Source organism: Maylandia zebra, linkage group LG6, assembly GCF_041146795.1.
Source record: "Maylandia zebra isolate NMK-2024a linkage group LG6, Mzebra_GT3a, whole genome shotgun sequence".
In the NCBI taxonomy this organism is placed as follows: domain Eukaryota; kingdom Metazoa; phylum Chordata; class Actinopteri; order Cichliformes; family Cichlidae; genus Maylandia; species Maylandia zebra.
Window position 1 is genome coordinate 40,871,552 of NC_135172.1, and position 22,018 is coordinate 40,893,569.

The following is a 22,018-nucleotide window of genomic DNA, read 5'->3' on the forward strand; positions in this document are numbered from 1 at the left end:
ACCGGCCTTTAAGGTGTCGCAGATAAATACAACAAAATAAAAACAGTACCGGTACCAAAAAAAAAAGAAGTATTATTAATAACACACGGGAAAAGACCCAGGGAAACTGAGTTAACGATAAAAACCCTGAAAACCAGAAAACGAGCCTTAATTCTCCCGGCCCCACACCAAACAACTCACAGACCCGTACCGGTCCGTGGCCCGGGGGTTGGGGACCGCTGATTTAAAGGACCCAGTAGTGTCAAAAGACTGTTATCACTCAGCATCCAGCTTGGATGTGGCCATCATGTCAAATCAAGAACACCACAGGACTCCGTGTGGATGTCTGTCACCAACAGTATATTACATAACAGCAGTATTTGACGCCTCACATCCACAGTGCCATTTGAGTTATGCAATAGCTCAGACGTATTTCTCGTGTTTGGTCTCTGTAATAAAACATTTAAGGAACATTTCTCAAGGTAATTATCCAATTTGAACACTCATAAAGCACCTGAGTTTATCTCTTTCATGCATCTCAAAAGAGCTCGTCATTCTTTCTAACATTGAACCACCTTGGGAAACTCATGTTGAATGCCTCTATCAGTGACATGAGTATTTGAAAATGGAGCAACCAACCAACCAATCAACCAACCAACCAACCAACCACTCCTTACCATGGCTGTCTGGTACATCTACAGTGATACTGATGCATTGTCAGTCTTACTTGAAGTTACTCAACTCAAAGGGAAAGACTCATTTTCTAAAAGAGTAACATGACCTTGATCCAACTACAACACATTATCTGCTGAAACCAGAGATGAAATCTTGAGGTCTCACACATGCCAACTCTAAGCTTTGCCTCAAGGTTACCTTCTTTTAAATCAGAAGTGAGGACAAGACAAAGCCCTGGTAGAGCCAAGTATGGGTTTTTGCCATGAAAGTAGTCACAGCTCTCACTTCAGTTTTACCAGAACTCCTGGTAAAGGCCTCCAAACCCCATTTAATGGTTAAAATTGTTATTTGTTTCAAGTCTTTCAAAAACACCTTGTCAGAATGGGCAAAGCTTTATGACTCCTCTAGGCTGCGTCACACGCCGTCATCATTGACGTCACATCGTTGACTGTTACACGGCACTGTGATCTACCACATCTGGTACAGTGCCAGCCTTTTCAAGTTTGTTAGGGGTGATATAAAGGTGATATAAAGGTGTAATAACATGCTGTTGGTAATAAAAGACAAGCCCAGACATGTCTGAGGACAAGAGAATTCATTCTCCTGAGTTGTGAAGATGCTTTAATAAAGTGAAGTAATTTTCCATGTGTTAGTTTTTTACTTGGATAACTTTATCGATCCCACAAGGGAAATATATTGCAGCTTTAGTGTGCATCATTTCTTTTGAAAAATAAGAAATGATGCAAAAACGAATAGAATATTTAAGTCTGTCCTGTAAAAGTGGTGTATCCTCTGTCTTTACAGAAAGGAGGCAAAAGACATAATTTATCACCACAATGTCTTTTTTCTTTAAAGAGTTTCCTTGAGCTTTAAATATAATATAAGGGAGAAAGACTCAGGTAAGCAGGTATTTTTGACCATAAAGCCCATCTTGCATCGGTCCATTCTGGCTCACAGCTTCCATTGTGTGATGTCTGCAGGTGCAGGCAGAACGAGGCCCAGGCGGCATTAAGTCCACTCTCCTAGGTAGTCTGACACAGTAGCCTCTGGATGAGGCAAACCTCCGAAGTCCAAAGACAATGATGCAGAAAATATAAAAGCTCATTTCACAAAATCATCTTGAGATAGTTTTTATGAGTTTTGTCTCTTCTAGGTCTTGCTGAGCAGAGGCTCTCTGTCATCTTGGTTGTATTTAACTACTTTATGCTTTTGTGGACACAGGATACCCGCTGCTGTAAAACAAAGACGGGTGCTGATTTATTGCACCAACTAAAATCTTTGTAAAAGAAAATGAATCTGAAAAAGTGATTATTTTATGCGGGTTGTCGTGTTTTTATAACAGCTGAAAGCCGTCATTATTTGTCCAGTACAGAGGAGTCACTGTAAGTCAAATAAAATACATTTACATTCAGCATTCCTCAAAGAATCGCAACGGCATTGCTCAAAATGATTTCAAACAATGTGAAAGGGTTAACACACTGGTGATGGCAGCTACATTGTAGCCACAGCCGCCCTGGGGCGCACTGACAGAGGCGAGGCTGCCGGACACCGGCGCCACCGGGCCCTCTGACCACCACCAGTAGGCAACGGGTGAAGTGTCTTGCCCAAGGACACAACGACCGAGACTGTCCAAGCCGGGGCTCGAACCGGCAACCTTCCGATTACAAGGCGAACTCCCAACTCTTGAGCCACAATCGCCCCGGCGATGATATATACCATATTTATGAAACTAAACAAATGCGTCCCATTTCTTTGCTAATCATGGTTACCATTGCGCCCTTCATATCGTAGATTACATAATATTTTCTCTTTGACTCCGATTCTGAGACGTTCGTTATTTTTGACAGACGAGGTCTAGTTAGAGTCCCAACTATTCCTCATTTCTACCAGCTCTCCTCGTGACCACGAGACAAGATAATTGCTTTCAGTCACTCTGAAGCTGAGTGCGTTTTATTGTCAGTCACAAGAATAAACTCTCTGTCGTATTTTCACCTTGTGTGTAAAGTTGCTGTGATACTGACGGATCGGTAATTGAAATTTTGCAGGGATTGAGTTGCCTGCAGGTCCATTAGACATCAGGGTTTAAACTTGGTGTGCGAGTGAGTGAGAGGGGGAGAGAATGAATGAACTGGTGTGTCTGGAACAATACTCTTATGCTACGTATGAATTAACACAGCTGTAGTTTCAGTCTAACCCAGTGGGGTTAGATATGACTTTATTCTTTGGAATGATTTTGAATTCAATTTAAAATCTAATTAGGTTTAATGTTTAACGTTTGCAAGGAGCCAGGTTTATAAATAACTAAACGTGAAACATTCAAAGACCCATTGTTTTGGCTGAGGCAGAGATGCCGTTATATCAAGTTGGCCTAATTATTGTTTACAAGCTTTATGTGAAAACGAGTCACAGTTATGAAATGCTGATGAAATATGTATTTGACATATTTAAAAAGATGGGTTAACCCCATCTATTTTTTATTTTTTTTTAAATAATCTACATTCTTGAAATCTTGGAGACAGGACTATGAAATTGATTTATTCAAACGTTCATTCAGTTTTAATATAAAAAGATGGGGTCGCACACGTTGGCCGGTGGCTGATGCGTAGAAACGTATGAGCCAAGTCATCAGATGATCTGCTGGGATTGTGGATGAGCTTGACGAAACAGTGTACTTGATCTACAGAAACATTTCTCATTTCAGCTGGTAAAAGCGATAAATGCAGATAGCTCTTTGTTAATAAATGAGATTAGATGATTATATAGTAAATATCAGAGCTTTTTATTTAAAAAATAATAAGAATCAGTTTAGGCAGAAGACGTGAACATCAGAAAAAGGTTTGGCAGCTGTGACTTTTGTAGGTAAAGGCATTGAGAGGATGCCTTCAAACTGTTTTTTATCTTTCTACTCCTCACTTGTTTTAGTTTCCTCTTCAGTCTCCATATTTCGTTGACGTATTTCACTTCTAAAAAGGCTGCTGTTGATGTTCAGATGCTGATTAGTGGTTGAGAGGACAAAGGTTGCCTTTGCTCATTTCCTCCCTCTGACAACAAGTGGCTGCTGCTGTCACCTTCATCCGGCTTAATGCATCCTTTACTTTAATTGTTTTATTTATTCAGATTTTCATTTGGAGCTTGAAAAGATGAGAAGTCTTTTCTTTAATGGGTAAAAGACATTTCTTATTTCTCTTATTTTATTTGTTTTATAAAAACCATTTTGTGTTGCTTCGGTGTTAATGATGATGGATCACACAGACTGAGTTTTACCTGTGCCCAGCAGTCATTGCCTGTTTTATTGTCTGCACAGTATGCTGAAATTTGTCACAGAATAGTTCACTGAGTCTTGCAGCTAAACTGTGTGTGTTTAGCTTCATCCTGAATGCGTGCGGTGCTTTGAAAAGGTTGCCTGTTCTAAAGAGGTGACATGATGATGAATGGCAGCAGGGCTGGCACAGCGCACGCCTTTACAAAGAGTTTGTTTCCTGTAGCCTTAATGGAAATAGTGGAAGTGTTTTGCAGCGGTGGTGAAAGGTGGAGAAGCAACAGGCGAACAGCTGCAGTTTGACTCAGCCTCTGGAGACGCTCTGTCCTCACAGGAAGCTGGAGCTCCCCCTTCAGGTCAAGGCTGTTAGTGAGTCCATTTCTTTGCACAGGAACACTCGCGTCTCCCTCTCCAAGAAAACTGTAATTGGTATATTTAAATGGACTCTCCTAGGTGTCTTCCTCATACATATGAATTTGTCTTAATCTCTTTCTGCCACTTGAATTTTAAATGCTCAGCTGTCATGAATGTAAATCAGCAGCTTTGCTGAAGCATCTAAATACAATTGGGAATCATGTGAAATAACAGCTACAGAAAGTGTAAACACTTGTCCCACCTAACACTCTCGCCTTTCTGCACACCTCCCCCAGTTTCCACTATGAGTTCTGATTCCAGGCGCTGCACCTCCATCACTGCAGCTCCCTCACTAACGCCATTAAGCCATTCAGATACCACTTGATATCGTCGGGCCGAGCGCTGCGCCTCTCGACATTCAGACGCTTTTATCTGATTATGCCCAAATTGAGTCAGCCTGCAAGCTTTCCTCTCGCACTGCAAAGTCTTCCAGATACGGGAAGTTGAAATGTTGACATCTTTGATGAAGGTCTGTTCAGTCTGGCCGTTGTATGATGTGACGGAACAATGAGCAAGTGGTAATTTTATTCTGCAAATCACAGCTCCCAACTGGGATTACACCATCCAGCGCCGTTTAATTAAAAATCACACAGCTGTAACATTTAAACACAGAGGGTCATTAATAAGTTGTATAGTTCAATGAGTAATGAAGCCTACATGATACCTATAAATCAGTGATTCTACATCTGCTTGTTGTCCGGGAACATGAAGAGTGCAGGAGTTTTAGAAACAGGAGTTCTGGTGAAGCTTTTATACTGAAATTCGTATTTTCTGTTTATCTAATTTTGGGTCTTCTCACCCTTGTAGCAGAGAGGTGCACAAAATAACTTAAAGTTGCACTGTAATATTAATAAAGTTTGTATTGATGGAGGGGGAGTGTTTATGGTAACAAAATCAATTTTTTTTTCTGACACTTTTAAAAATATTCAAGTTGTGATAAAAGCTAGAAGCTGGAATAATAATGTGGTAGCTAGAAGGGATCCCTGGGTGTGTCCTAAAGTTGGAGAACCCATATCTTACATGGTTAGTGACGTTTGTGTTGGGAAGGAAAATAATCAGTCTGCTGCAGGGTTGGGTGCAAAGCTGTACTGTTATTTATTTATTTTTTTTGCAGTTTCTTTGATCTCTGTTGATGACATTTGGTTGATTAAGATACATGTTGCATCTTGTGATTGGGGGAAAATGATTTGGCTATATATTTTTAAGCGTCAGGCGCTGCAGATTAATGCTGAAGGCAAAATAAAATTTAATGGTTGCTCACTGAATTTTAAAGGTGGCGATCAGTGCATGAATGTAGTGTTTTTATTTTTACATTTATTAGATAGTGACTTTGCAGGATGGAAAGTGAGAAGTTGACATGTAGCCATGAATCCAGGTTGGGATCAAACCCTTAATGCTTTGGTAAGTTGTAGCCTTGGTATACGGGACAAATTGAGGGAGTGACATAAGTGTTGTGGGGCCAAATAGAAAACTGGCAGAATGAGTGGTGGGATATGAAAATAAATACTGTGAGAATATTTATAATGAAGACTTCTGTATAGGTCTGTTTTGAAAAATAGTATTATTTTTTAATATCAAGTAATTAAAAGTTGATATTTGTGTTCTGTGAAGAGGATCTTAAATCAGTGAGCTGGTAAAATGAACCCTGTGCAGATCTGATTTGGTGTCTTGGTTTTTGTTTTGTCAGCTGTAAATTTCGCAAGAAGTTAAAGTTGAAATGTGACTTCTTCTGTGATTCAAAGCCATTTGGCTGTTTGATAAACGGCTGGTTGGTTGTGTAACAGAAGGACCTTGGTGAGTGTGATAATGATTCAGACTGGTCTAAACGGGTGCTTTTCTGTTGCATAACTAGTTGACACCTCTGTGTCCTTTCATGCATGCACACAAACATTTCACTTAATGAGCTGAAGGAGCGCCAACAATGCACATGTCCTCTGTCTCCTACCGTTAGTCCTTTTAAAGTTTCTTGAGTACCTTTTCCGCACAGGCATGAGCTTCACGCTGGTTTGCTCCTGCAAAATGACACAGCCCAGTGAAGTGTGGTCTAAAGTAAGCAAGAGGTGGCAGAAAAAAAACACAAGTTGACAGCAGTGAAGCAGCAGCAACACAATCTCAAACTCAGTGTTCTGCTTTTATTTTGTTTGTGAATTGTATCTACTGCTTTTGTTTTCTTATTGTGACTGCGCCTTATTCAAAAAACAAGAGATTTGGTACTAGAGCAGGGCGATATGGCCAAAAATATTTATCACGATATATATTTGAAAATTTGCGATAACGATATAACCGACGATATAATTGATGCGAGACAAAATACAACTCCACAACATTACTAGCGCAAAAAGACAACCTTCCATTTATTTTCACTTAAACAAGAAGCTGGTTTTTATGTACATTAAAGCTTTATAAAAATGTAACAGTGCAAATGCAAATTCCTTGCTGAAAGTTTAACCAAAAGGCATTTCCAGTAGAAATGGGCTGACATATCCTGAGCATAACCATGTATAATATCCACTGAAGTTAAAAAGAGGTGCTTTGCAACATTAAACTGCAGTGTGCAGTACGTATTTTTCGGACCATAAGGTGCACAGGATTATAAGGCACATTAAGCGAAACAAAGCAGTCCGATAAATCAAACTTTATTAAACTCATTCTTCTTGCTTCCTCCACTTCTGTACCATTGATTCATTAATGTTGAATTCTCTGGCAGCTGCTCTATTCCCATGTTGCTGCAGTATATTAATGACTAACCTCGTATTGTGGATGGATTGTCTCAGTTGTTCTCCTGACTGAAGTTTGGTCCGTTTACAGCATCCTGCCATGCGATTGCATTTGTCTCTAACCATGAAGAACCTTCACGTTAACTTTTATAAGTGGAAAAGTGTTAGTGTTCGTCCTCCAGCTTCACTGTTTATGTTATGCTAACATAGCTGTGTCGCTAGCGATCACGTAGCACATCATTATATACCAGCTAGCCCAACTTCAGTAACCCTACAAACGTCACTGCTGTTTAGTTTCCTGTCTTCATTTATGTTGGAAGTGATAGCAGAGCTGTACGTTTGATTTTTTTTTCAGAAATCTCTCAGTCAGAACTTGCAATATCATGCTTAGGTAACTAGCGAAACTAGCGAGCTAACTTCCGCTAGCTTCCTGCTAACTTCTAACTCCGTTAAATGTAATAACTTTTGTTTTCATGGATGCCTGGAAGTTAAACTTTATAGTTACACCTGGTAAAGCAGCAATGCTGATCATTTTATTAAAGATGAAAGAATTTAGACAGTTTTTAACTCTAAGTGATGCTGCAGTGTTGTTTGACCTGAAGCATACGGGGTTTAGGACCCAGATTACTCCCAGATTTAAGAGCATCTTAGTCCGACAAATATGACAATAACAACGGCCGCTTGCATGTTCTGCAAAAAAATGTGCTTTGTTGTGTATCTGACGGACAAACACCAAACCAGTTCCACATCACGGAAGTTGCACCATTTTTACAACCCAATTCTGGTTCATCTGTTTCACTCAACAATCGGCCATGTGCGTATGAAAACAAAGGCACTGCGCATGCGCGTTTTACTCATATTCTATCGCGATATTTCATTTTCCTATCGTTGCCTAACATTATACCGGTATTACCGTGAACGGTATAATATGGCCCAGCCCTATTTGGTACTATATATGTCATGTTTCATACACTTACTGCTATCAGCAGCTTGTTTGAAGTTCACACTCAGAAGTGTAAAAGCCTCCTTGTTTGCTCACAAATTGCACTTGCTTTTGTACCTTCTGTGATTCACTGTGTTAAGACCATTTTTCACAAGACTTCTATAAGCGTTGCACTTCGTGCATACTTTTTTTTGTTTAGCTGAAATTATTATTGTTCGATAATATGAAATGTGAAAACTTCTCTTAGGCGTTTGGCTTCTTGCAAAACAAAAACGCCTTTGTCTGAGTCAGGACGGTTTTTGGATGCTTGTCTTTGGTCTGCCAGCTGGTTAGTCACTTGTCAGCTGATTCAGATCCTTATTTTTGGTCTGGTATTTTCAAATGTGAACGTGGTCTTTCTTAAATGGAAGAAAACATTCAGGTTCAGCTTGTGTCCTCTTCAAAACAGCACGTGAAAATCTACTAACACGTGTAGTTATTAGAGTCTCTCCCCGCTGGGCTCACTGTTACCTAAAATAGTCTCATCAGTTTTCGTGGATTCATTTTGCTTTTCTGGCAATTCACTTGTTGATGTTAGTTCTCCATCAACAGCTTTGGCACCTGATAGCCACCAGTCTGCCATTAATATTGGAAGGTTTCCCAGGACAAAGCATCTTCTCTCTAAAAAGAACATTCGTAACATGGCTTAGGTTTGCAAAGTTGCATCTGAACGAACCACGGGACCTCAGGAACAGTTATATCGACACAAACACCTCATACCAACAGTCATGTTTGGTGGTGAAGAGGTGGTGATTTGGACTGGCTCTGCAACCAGAGGACTTGAGCATTTTGCTAAAATTGAGTCAACCATGAATTCCTCTGTATACCAATATATTCTAGAGTGAAATGTAATCTCACTGACAGCTACAGCTTGGATGAAATTAGTTCATGCCACAGCATAGCACAGATCACAAGCAGTGCATTAAATCTTTAACAAAATGACTGAAAAAGAAAAGAATCAGAGTCAAAGTCCAGACTTCAACTTGATTAAATTGCTGTGGCAGGATGTTAAGAGAGCTTAGCATAAATGAATATCCAAAAACCAATGAACTGAAGCAGAGCTATGAAGTAGAGTGGGTAAAAGTTTCATCTGCAGGAATGCGAGGGACTGATAGTCATTACAGAAAACAGTTATTTCAAGTTATTGCTGTTAAAGGTGGCTCTAAAAGCTGCTGAACCATTGGAGTTCTTAGTTGCTTGCTTTTGCAATTTGGCTTAGTTTTCATTAAATAATGGCATCCCATAATAAGTCATCTGAGGTTGTATTTAAATAATCTTGCTGAGGACCAAATGATTTTCTGAAATCAGATGATTGCAGAATAATATCCATCCTTTTTTCTTCACTCGTCCACTGTTCACTGATTTGTTTTCAGTTAAAATGATAAATACTATCATGTGTGATTTTCCAGTTTTCTTTTTTCCTTTTTATAACACGTTTCTGTGTCTGAGAGGAGAGCGGAAAGACTGCACAATATACATAGAGAAACACTCAAACTGCAGATTTATGAAATAAAAGGAAGACTTCCTGCACTTTTAAATGAGTATGAAGTTGCTGTGGAGAATGTGGACTTTGAAGTGTGGACTCAAGGTCACCTACTTTGTTGAAAAAGGAAGTTGATCTTAATAGCTTGTGCCCTTGTGAGCTCTGCAGAGTTTCTTTTACATTTCTCCAGTGTTCCTCTCCCTTTCAGAGCGCTTGAACATGAAACATGGCGTCTTTACTTCTTAGTTACATGGAGTTCAGTTCATCTTCGATAATTATTACTAAAAGTCTAAACCTGACTGCAGTGTAAGACACATTGTCCTTGAACAGTTTGGTTCTCGTCCTGTTTACTAGTTGTTGATCATAAAAATATCTCTAATTAAAATGAACACAAGTAAGCTTCTGTTTAAGTATGTAAGCCTTGAGGGGACTGATTTTGAGAGTTGGTGCTATATAAATAAAAACTGAATTTCATTTAATTTTCTTGATTCAATGCACTTGTGCACTAAAGCCATATCCTGGAGTAGGTGCATCTACTAAAAATCTCGGATCAGTCCCAAAATCGGTGATATGCTTGTGAAAACGATAACACGAAAGATGTCATATGTTATGTTCAATTTGATAACATTTACTCAGGGGTTGCACTGGTAGCTGCCTGTATTTTTGGATAAGTGGATTCGTCAGTCCTTCTGTAAACCTTCAGTCTACTGTATCATTATTATTATTATTATTATTATTATTATTATTATTATTATTATTAGGAATCCAAATTAACTTCCAACAAGGAGGTTAAGGTTTTGGTGGTGCTTGCATGTGTGTGTCTGTCATTCTGTTTTTAAAAGCTTGAAAAGTTTTGAATGAATAAAACTTCGATAGAACTTTGTCGGGGTGTAAAGTGAGGTCATGTTAATAAACAATAGAAATTTGTCTCAATCCCTTCAAGGTCATCATAATGATTTATTGGCTAATATATTGCTCTCCTTTAAGGTAAGTAGAGCCAAAGGTCAAAGTGAAAATAATGCTACATGTAGCTATTCAAATGACAGTGGGTTACAGGAGTGTAGTTGATTCATTTTCTTATAGCTTTGTTATGTACATTACCGTAACAGGTTATAACTGTTTAAATAAATAACTGCCACACATGAGCTACATCCACTTTAAGGGAAAATAATAAAAATAAAAACTTAAAATGAAGTAATTGTATATTAAAATGGGGTTCGACAGGGCAAATAGGAAAAGCCTGCACTTTGCACTTGTTTTTACTGCACTACAAACATAAGTACTTAAAGTATGTTTAAAAAAACAAAGAAAATAAACTTCTGTTGCCTTAAAAGCAAATACTGCACAGAGATGACGCTGCCTTGGCGAAGGTTTGTGCTCTCTGAGTGCTTCTTGTTTGTTTTGTTTTCTTGGTTTATGTTTCACATAGAAAATAATTTCCAATCTTAGCCACTCTCACTGATGGAATAAAGCAGAGTGGTGAACTTCATCCTTCCTGAAACATCAGTCAACAGATCTCAAAAGGTTATTTATAGACTACAGTCCCACAACGATGCAACTCGAAGTGCTTCACAGAAAGATGCATCAATACAACTTGTTTTGGACATTACAGGTGCACATTATCCCCCCACATTCCTGCACAGTTTAAAGCTAGACTGAAAATGTTCTGCAAGATTATTCTCAAGTCCACCCTGCACATCAGCTGCCATACCTTTTAGTCTGCTCCGTCGCCTAATATGGAGAGAATTTAAAGAAGTGTCCTGTGCTGGGACACACTGTAAAAATTGATGCAGTCATATATATATTCATTCAGAACAGACCAATAAGTGCTTCATACACCAAAAGCTGATTTTTTTTTTTACTTCCCAGCTAAGCAAAACAGCGAATAACCAAAATGTGGTTGTTTATTTGTTCAAAACCAAGGGCCTGTGAGTGCTGCTGAATCAAAGAAAAAGAAAACAAAGAAAGTTAGACTGACGCAGGACTACTGAACTGCAAAGGAAAGAAAAAATAAATGCAGCACATCTCCCTGCCCGAAACAAAACGCAGAGCAGCAGTGTCCTTGTTCCCAATGTGACTAAAGCATCAATCATTGTGACATCTTTTCTTCCCTCCTCTTTCAGGCCCGTTACAAGCAGAGTCTGGACCCCACGGTGGATGAAGTGAAGAAACTGTGCACGTCACTCAGACGCAATGCCAAGGAAGAACGAGTCCTCTTCCACTACAACGGCCACGGCGTGCCACGACCTACTGTCAATGGAGAGATCTGGGTTTTTAATAAGGTACCACACATGCACAGACGATATCGGGCCTTCACAGATCTTTCTAATCAGACCTACACTGTCACGTTCACAAGCCATGATGGTGTTAGCTGTTTACTGCTGTCATTTCCAAGGACGACTTGATTATTTATCGCTGAAATGTCACAGGCTGTGCTTACACGTGCACTAAACCAAAGCAAAGTAAAATAAACATGTTTTCACATGCTTTCATTGGAGTAATGCTGTTTAGTCTCCAGCAGAGCTCATAATCCCTGCATTACTTTATTCACAAATAACCAGACAGGCCATTTGCATCTTAAACTATAGGCAGTTCATTTTTGGACCTAATAAGATGTATGAGGTGCGATTGGAAAGTTTCAGGAACGTGCCTGTGAAAATCAAAAGGCTATACATGATTTAATTTTGGGTGATCTCCCATTCAAGATCATCCTCTTATGTACCCGTGAAGTGTCCTCAGCATTTCTATATCAGTCTTTAAACATCCCGTTATGTCATTTCATGCTTGTGCTTTGGCAATAGGTGCTGGAGATCGTTCATTTAGAAACACCGATGTTTATTTTCAGGAATTAGACAAAGGCGCACAGAGCAACATCTGGCAGTTGGTCCAGATGATGAGTGACGATTGTGTTTGTTTTTCCAGTGCAAAGTGGCTCTCTGTCACGCACCACAGGTACAGGAAAAATGTACTTTGATGTAGTCCAGTCATTTGTCGTAAATGAAGGAGTCCAAATATCTCACAGGTCATTGTAGTGCAATTAAAAGTTTCTGCACAAAGACAGAAACTGTGAATTTGTATCTAAAGGTATAAGTAGATACTGCATGCATCTTAGTAGCTAATATACTTGTTTTGGATCAGTCAGTATGGTACTGCTGGCAGTCAGCCTGTGTAACTGAAGCACTTTGGAGTAGTAACTCCTGAAGTGTTCACCTAGAAGCTTAAAGTGGACCGAGGCTCCTGTGGCTAAAATGCAGGTTAAAAAAAAAGATGTTTTCAGTTTCTTGGAACATTCTTGCAGTCAGAAAATAACTTGACAACCAGACATTAAATCAAATCTCACCTGGTTGCTGTGATCTCAGCATCGCACTGATGCGGACAGACTCGCTGACTTTGGGGAATCAGATATAAAATCTGGAGTTGTTCATCATCTTGTCCTGTAAGTAAGCACCCACTTACAATGATGCACCGCTGCTGTCGAGCGCTAGCGTTTGGCTCCACGTCCTCAGTGTACCCTCGGGCCTAATGTCCTCTCCCTCTTTTCTTTCGCATTTTATTCGGTATTCCTTATCCTATAAAATGAAGCTGCAGTGTCGCTGGCTGCTGTAACAGGACATCAGTGGGGGATTTGATGTGGACACGGGCATCACAGAAGGTGCGAAGAACCAAATTTTCCAATAAGTGTAGGGGAGAGCACCTTTATTGCACCATGGGTATTAGATTTATATTCCTCGGTCTGTGTTCCCATCGTCCCCATTTTTCCTCTGCCTCACTCCGGTTTTCTCTTTTTCTCACTCGTCTGCTCGCACTCTTCATCAAACAGATGACTGCTTAATAATTAAACACAAATCTATAAAAGTGAGTTATCAGCAATAACATGATGCACCTATCTCTCCAATTCCTCACTCTGACGTTATCCCCTCCTGCCTTCTCTTTCTCAGAACTACACCCAGTACATCCCGCTGTCCATCTACGACCTGCAGACGTGGATGGGGAGCCCGTCCATTTTTGTGTACGACTGCTCCAACGCGGGAATCATCGTCAAGTCGTTCAAACAGTTTGCCCTGCAGAGAGAGCAGGAGCTGGAGGTGAGGCAAAAACCCACAGCGTGAACGAGTTGGTAGCAGGGTGGTAATTGGGGGGAAAAAAGACTTAAAGAATGAGCTGAGTCATACAAGCACACGCAGACACAGTGTGCGAGCAAACAGGGCAAAATGATGTGTTGGTATTTAAGAGTTATTAGCAGCAAACTGGGTGATTCATCCGATTGCAGTCACACTGAGCACACACTCACATATGTATACAGCATTTATAAAGGACTAATTGGTGTCACCGAGAGTCGACTCGTGATTCGCAGCTGGAACCTTTTCTAATAAAAATCCAAGATGTCTTCAGTGCGGTGATGCAGCCAATCAAATAGGCAGCTGGATCTAAATGATTGAGTTTTGGTTTCATCACCAATCTCACACACACACACACACACACACACACACACACACACACACACACACACACACACACACACACACACACACACACACAGCACTACCAGCCCCAGTCCTCTCAGTGCTTCATCTTTTTATTACGTTTTTTTCTCTCTTTCTCTCTCCGGCTATGGCGTGTTATGTGAATTCGTAATGAGATGGTGCTGTCATTCATCTCAATTATTCATGGAGAAGTTTCAGCCAGACTGTAGATTAGCTGGAGAGGAGAAGGAGAGGGAGGGAGGTACAGGATGAACAATACAGAGCAGGAGGCAGAGCGAGAGTAAAGAAGAGCTGCTGTGCGTGCTGAGTTACCCGTTAAAGTGAAGGCAAAGGCAGCAGCCAAACTGCTGAGTCGCCGCAACGCTCGTCACAAGTGTCTCTCCATCCTTTGCTTTTTCTTTGCTTCTCCTGCTCTTTTCTGTCAAAGTTTGCTCAGGTCGAGTCCAAGGCTAAAATCACAATTCTCATTTGGTGTAGCATCACACAGGTTCCTTCACAAACCGCTTAGTCTAAATCAAAAATCCTCCAAAAATCTTGTTTTTGAGTGATTCAGAATGAGCCGCTCTACTGGAAAGTGCCTAAAGGCAAAAGTGCCCCATTCAGTTATACGTTGGGGGACCAAAAAGCAACAAACTCATCACTTTAGAACAAAATTTCTTGAAGGCTCACGTGAACCTTAAAAGTGGTGCAAGGTTTCCTGTTGTTTTATGACCAATTATGATTTAGCTGTTATATGCAAGGGAATAAATATCTGGTGGATTGCTGGGACTAATCAACATAATAGACTTGCAAAAACCCTGAAGGTAACCTGGCTCATAGTTTGGATTTTATTTATTTTTATTAATTCAAATATTATTCCCTTTTCCAAAAGTCGCTGCAAGTTTAACACATTAACCATATTTTTAAGTGTTTTTCCCAACTACTTAAAATTATCAATAAATGAGCTTTAAATTAGTTTTTGATGAATCGAAGAGAAAGAGGAGCAGCTGAAATACTCACTTTCATTAAAGCATAGATGCAGTTTTTTGTCTTTCCTCAAAATAACAGAAGTGAAAAAGATTAGAAAAAATCAGCTTTTACTTTTTGCTTACCCCCCAAAATGCTTGGCCAATAATTCGAGTATGTGACGCCTTTCTAATGGTGTGGAAGTAGCATGTTAGCATCAATCAGGGAACAATGTGAGCACAAACCTCTCATTGTCTCATAGTTGTAGCTAATTTGAAAAGAGGGAAATACTTAAAGGGTCACCAGGGATTTTTGAAAGCGAACCGAGGTAAGACTTGCAGGGAGTGCTGTCTGTTGTTAGTTGAGCATATCACAGACTTGGGATTAAAGCTTTCAGCATGACTGCGGTCAACGATGCACTGATGTATTAGCTGAATATTTGCGTCTAGTGTCAGTAGCTGATATTCATCTCTTGTCATCGAGTTTGTGCTCACGAAATCATTGATTGAATGCCTTTTAAAAGGTAATTTAAAAAAGTGTTTCTCTAAAAAGAGTGTAAAATAAAATAAAACATGCCAGAAATATTGACATTAGCTATCACCCAAATGATTATTTTAAACACTTCTATCTACATTGGCCCAGATTTTCATCTGTAACCTCAAAGGAACCTGAAAGCTGAGATGTGCTGTGCAGAAGGACTATATTTATATTTTTCATAGCAGGGCACAAAGCCTACTCCAAACGCATTAGCTGCATCGTTGCACAAAAACTTTGAGAGACTCAGAGTTCAACTGTAGCCTTTCAGTGAAGAAATAAGCCGAGGAGGCCTTTAGGTTAAATGTACATCCATAAGCGTTTTTCACTTTTCCGTCTCACCCACTCACACAGGAAGTGTATAATTGGAAGATAACGAGAGGCGATACCGTCCAGTGAATTTAAAAAAGTAAAAATAAATCATACAGCAGATCATCCAAGCAGGGCGTCTCCCACCTCACCCACACGTTTGTGCACTCATACACAGACGAGTGGCCGCAAATGGAATCGTCCAACGACACCTGTTAATGAACACGGGGCGAACATGATTCACGTAGAACCACAGGCCTGAACTCACCAGGGACGGCGTTATTTGGAAGCGCCATGATGCAGATGAAGGAGTATAAAGGAGCCGGATGGGGTGAAAATATGAAAGGAGGAGGAAGTGTTTTAGCACTCCTCCACAGTCCCATATCGAGCTCCTCCTGTGGTCCTTTCAGTCCGCCAGTGGGCCTGAGTGTGTGTCTGTGTGTTGGCTCTGAGTGTGCTATTATGGGGCCACCTGGTTCCTTTTAAATATGTCATCACTTCCTGCGTGCACTCAGTGAACATGCTCACTGCATTAGCTGTGGGACGGAAAGATGTGTGTGTGAATCACTGCAATGCACACAGCTATGGTACGCTGGACTATAAGAGCGTGTGTGTGTTGTCTGTGTGGTGTTTGTGTTACTGGCGCTTCCAGGATGCTCACATTAAGCCTCCACTTGCTCCTCCTATCATTTTAATGAATAATGAATGCAGGGCTGCAAAAATGTTTCTCGACTAAAGTAGCTCCCATGCGTGACTGTGCGCTTCCTCTGTTAGCATGATACGTATAACATCCCCCGCCCGTCCCGAGGATTAGTCTCGTGATTAGTGTCAATGTTTTCTTGTTTTGTTCTTCTTTTTTTTTTTCCGTTAAAAAAATAATTCTCAGCAATTAAATCGTCCCCTGATCTCCCCGCTGGAGGAGAGAGAGAAAAGAAAGCTGTCATGGTGATTTTCATGGTAATTTGCGAGATTACAATATGCTAATGTGATAATTACAGTGGCTGTTTGGCGTTAATCAGCTTCTGCTGGCAGAGTTATTGTATTTACCGTTAGGATTAGCGCAGCCCACCGTCACATGCTTTCGCCAGATTTCTTTCAAGAGACAGTGTTGTTCTGAGGTTGACTCGACGAGAGGCTTTAGAAAGGCGCGCGCCGCTTTGTTTGTGATATCGGTCTCTGCGAGCGAGTTGACGTTTTCCTCATTAGAGAGATGAAGATTGGCACAGATGCATTCGCGGGGGCTCCCAGTCATGCCTGCGAGCATTTCAAAGAGGAGGAACGTATTCGTTTGATAGGAGAGCAATGCACAGCTGCACATGTCATCACCCCTCCATTAAGAACACCTACTCTTCTGTATTTTTAATAATGCTAATTTATTCATGTGTGTGCAGAGCAGTACAGTAAATCTGAGCTTTTACATTTTTTACTACTTACTATAGAGCCAGCTAATGAGTTATTGGACTGGCACAGGGCTGGAAGACTGAGCAATGAGGCATTATATAAAACTACACTTCCTCCATCACAGGCATTTCCTGTACCTTTTAATTACCTTATTTCCAAACTGCGTTAGAAGTATTCTGGACAATGAATTCAGCTTATTGCAGCTTTCTGAATAAAATGTGCCTGCGGATCATTTGTTTTTGTTTGCTTGTCTCGTCCTGTGATGCTGCTCAGGTGCAAAAAGAGAGGCGCGTCCCCTCCGTGCATGCCTCAGGTGTTCTGAGGTTTTACTCTGGCTTACGTCAGACGCTGAGCTGCAGCACTCATAAGCTGTGGAGATCCAGGAAAGAGATTCCTGTCAGGCGCTGTGCTTTGTTACAGAATCACATTTGGACAAACCTGAATCAAGTAAAGGAATGCTTATGGAGTGCTCACTTGGTCTGTTTAATCGTGCTCTGGATACAACTGAAGTAAATTTGACATTTTGAATGAATTAATTAACATTTTCAATTCTCCAGATTGGTTTTAATATAATTGCTTGTCTAGAAATTGTGCAAAATCAAACACATCTTTCCTTTGTATTAAATGCTATCACATGGCATGTTTTTAAATCCATAAATGTCCAGACTCCTGCACCCTTTGTTTGTATGCTGGTGCTCATGGGATTTGTTGCTTGCCGGCTATGTGATTATGTGTTCTTTTGATAGTGTAGCTTGATTGCCAAAGCTTGTAGTGTATTCTCTCGCTCTGTGACAGGCAGTCTGAAGATTCTCGCAACTGCTCGTCCCCCTCCACCTTTATGTCTGTAATCCCAAAAGTGTTTGCACACACTAAAAGAGTTTTAGCACTTAAAGCAACATTTTCTGCTGCAGCAAACAGCTGTTCAGAGTGTCTACGGCTCTTCAAGCGGTCTTAGAGGAACAATTTGTAATTTATATCTACAGTTAGACCAGCTGTGCAGTGTATGATCACAGTGTGTTTATGCATCCCACACAAACACTGCAGACCCTAAAAGTAAGGTTGCACTCACGCTGCTTCCTGTAAATCAAACACACATGTTGACTTTTATCCAGCACTGGAACAAAGAACATGGAGATTAGTTCACTTAAAAAATTACTTCTATCACCTTTAGCTATATATAACTATATATAACTTTAGGTGTTTTGAATCTCATTACAGCTTATTCATTATATATTGTGTTTTCAGTCAGTTAAATCTATAATTCCAAGTGTGTACTCAAGAATCGACGAAACAAACATATATAGTATCTCATCATCTGTGAAAAGATGATTTCAGAGGTCTACGTTTTGTTCAGTCTAAAGTTAGGATTTGCAGACCAAACACTGGATTGTACTGTGCATCTTTTTAGGTTTCCCCATCTGCTGCAATCGCATTTTAGTCTTCGACTTTATGTCCAAAATCTATCAAACGTGTGCCAGATGCTTTGCTGATGCAAGAGTTTTTACGGTGGCTCAACCAAAGTTACAAATCTGTAATACCTGACATCAATATGATAATTTCATGCTTTTTCTGCACGTTATTTTATGGAGTCAACTAAATCGAGGAGATTTTCCATTTATTTTAAATCTGATTTCACAGCACTGCCAAAGTAGTTAAATGAAGTACAGTGAAAGTCTAAAAGCCTGCTTATGATGTATTTAGACTTTTAAAACTGGACTTATAAGGACAAAAATGAAGAAATCCAGCAGGTTAAAAAATCAATGCCGTGGCAGTGTGCTGTTAGCAGAGCATACACAGCAGTGTAAACATCACTGCTACATAAACAGCCAAAGAAAGAAACAAAGCTCAATGCAAACTCGGCAGGTTAAAAAGGAAGCTGTTGATGCCTCTTTACAGCTGCATATTATTTTATTCTGGTCTCCTTTGCATATTTCACTATCAGAACAACCCTGATCGATCCTGGTGCAGCCCCTCAGTTCGTCCTCTGGCTGTCATGTTGTTTTTGTTTTGTTGCATATTAGAAACCGAAGCTGTTTCACACTCATGATCAGTATGAACAGAACTGTTTAACTATGTAACTATGTATGTGGCACATTTTTAAGTACATCCTTAACTTGTTCTACAGAGTTGATAATTCTGATGGTTCTTTACTAAAGAATATATGTCTGTGCAGTCAGAAACACCGTCTGGTAAACAGAGTTCTTTATTTATCCGAATCTGTCTGTAATTTCTCAGAGCTGTCAGATATTTCTTTACTTTTTCCTAAATTAGATGCTGCGATGATAAAATATTTGATTGTGCTTTGTCCTCGGACAGTTTATGGTGGAGTTCTGATGGAACAATAAAAGAGGCGAGATTCGATCTCCGCAGCTCGTGACTTCAGCAATGAGTTCACTGATCGTGGATGTCTTTTAGGAGCAGCGCTGTGGTCTCTGTTACAAATACAAACTTATTTGGCATATAATAATAAAAAAAACTATTTACAAGCTGTGTGAAGCAGTCTTCAGTCTTTTAAAGTAATAGTTCCCTGTGCTTTGGAGAAAAGAGGCAACGATAATAATACTAATAATATAACAGTCTCCCTGGCTAATTTCCTGCTAAAATTAGGCAGGGCTGCAGAATGAAAGAAACAAGCAATAGCAGTCAGTGATGATAAAGGGAAGTCTTGGATTGCTGCCTCCATTAAGACCCACAGCTCATTAAAGTTTACTAAGCAAAAGACAGGAAACGTATTGAACTCCCAGGAAACAAATCAACAGCACAATGAGCACATAGATAGTCAAGAGCTCCAAATATAATTAAAGTTTTACATCATACACAGGCCTCTCTCATTTTTTACATTTGCAAATATTGACTGAGCCGCCCCAGAGTGTTAAAGTATCACACTAATGCAGCTCTCAGAATAGACGAGAGAGATTTTTATTTATTTTGTTACCATCGAAGACCACCTCCTGAGAGGCTGCGAACGGGGAAAACTTCCCACTGGGATCAATAACCTATCACGGTATCATTACAATGTGAAAAAGTCTGAGCCGGTGCGTCATTTCTAATTTTATGCCTTGTAGATCAAGGTGGCAAACTTTAAAAAAACAAACAAAAAACCAAAAGCTTGTAGTCAGACTTGTGAGGGTTTTTTTTCCTTTCCTTACCCAACGCTGTCCATAAAAGCAGCCAAAAGTTGAACTTTTTTGGGCTTTGCTGAGTTTTTTTGTCTTCTCCCTCCCATGTGTTTTCATTTTTAATGCAGTAAGCACTGTACAGCAGCTTCTATACATCTCTGTGATGTTCAAGGTGCAACCTGTAATAAATACGACACTTTTCGGTGCCAAACAATGAACATTTTTTTGGCCTCAAAGATGAAAGAAGTGATCATTTGTTTGCCCATCAGTGGTGAGATGATAGCAGGTCTGATGAACACCAACCAGCAGCTTGCAACAGTGACACGAGTCAGGCTGGTGTAGGTGGTGCAGGGTGCTCAAGCCTCGATTTGATGTCGCTGGACATTTGCATAAAATCACACTTGGACTTTGGTAGTTTTCATTGTTGGTTGGCGATCGTGGCTCAAGAGTTGGCAGTTGAGTTCGTCTTGTAATCGGAAGGTTGCCGGTTCAAGCCCTGGCTCCGACAGTCTCGGTCGTTGTGTCCTTGGCAAGACACTTCACCCGTTGCCTACTGGTGGTGGTGGTCAGAGGGCCCGGTGGCGCCAGTGTCCGGCAGCCTCGCCTCTGTCAGTGCACCCAAGGTTGGCTGTGGCTACAATGTAGCTGCCATCACCAGTGTGTTGATGTGTGGATGACTGAATGTGTAAAGTGCTTTGGGGTCCTTAGGGACTAGTAAATGCAGGCCATTTACCATTTTACATCAAGATGACAAAGACTTCAAATGTTTTCATCTTACTTTTCTTACTGTAGTTATTTTCTTTCTTCAACTCAAACTGCTGCTCTCTAATTTACACCTAACCTTTAATTTCATGCCTTATCTGCTCTTCAGCTTGGCGTCTGCGTCTGCTGTGATCTCAACCTGCTTCTGTATCCAAACCCTGACTCTGCCACTAAAATACCAGCATTCTGCCTTTTGTTACAGTGCTTCAGGTGCTAAGAACACTTTTTGAATGTGTTTCCAGCGTTCAGTTTATTATTATTAATCCTTTATTTATCCAGGTAAAAAATCTCATTGAGATTAAAAATCTCATTTCCAAGAGAGACCTGGCATCATGGCAACAAAAATCACATACCACATAGGTATATAACTTATCCAGTGTGCCTGGATAAGTCTCTGCTTGTTTTGTACACCTGAAGTTTTGCTGTTTATCACCTTCTACTAAAGAAGCCTCTGCTACCATCGTGATGTCTTACCACAGATGTTTTGTGGAGTTTAAGTGTGCACGCTTTGGATCATTGTCATGCTGAAATGTAAACTCACTCAGAGCTGTTGCATTCTGGGGCAGGTTTTTCTCAAGGCCCTCTTGAATTTTGATCCACTGCCTTTGTCAATAAGGACCAAATCTTTAGCACCGGCATGCTTTACTTTACTGATGACATTATTAAAGTAGCAGACTTTTTACTTTAGTTTTGATCATTATATGCATCGTATTGGTGGGATTTTTTTACATTACACACATGTGTGGTTATGTACATTAAACTGAAGATGGACTTGAGTCAAGCTGTAGTCACATTTAAGTGATAATTAAATAAAAATGAATGCACATGAGAACAATTCAGGCCACAGACAAATGACTCGTAAAGGTTGAAAAAGTTGTTGTTTTTTAAACTACACTGAGTGTAGATGGATACTTTTTAACAATTTCAAATTAAATCTGTATCATAAAGAAGCGTG

General features: G+C 40.1%; 1 protein-coding gene across 4 annotated transcripts in view; it reads left to right on the top strand.

Moving 5' to 3' along the window:
• The window catches only part of rptor (regulatory associated protein of MTOR, complex 1), a 209,975-nt gene that overhangs the window by 68,873 nt on the left and 119,084 nt on the right, over positions 1 to 22,018 (top strand). For all 4 annotated transcript variants that reach the window (XM_004538776.6, XM_004538777.6, XM_012919090.3 and 1 more), the window contains 2 exons: positions 11,633 to 11,791; positions 13,448 to 13,594. In XM_004538776.6, coding sequence (XP_004538833.1) covers positions 11,633 to 11,791; positions 13,448 to 13,594 — 306 coding nt within the window. The remainder of the gene's footprint in view (positions 1 to 11,632; positions 11,792 to 13,447; positions 13,595 to 22,018) is intronic.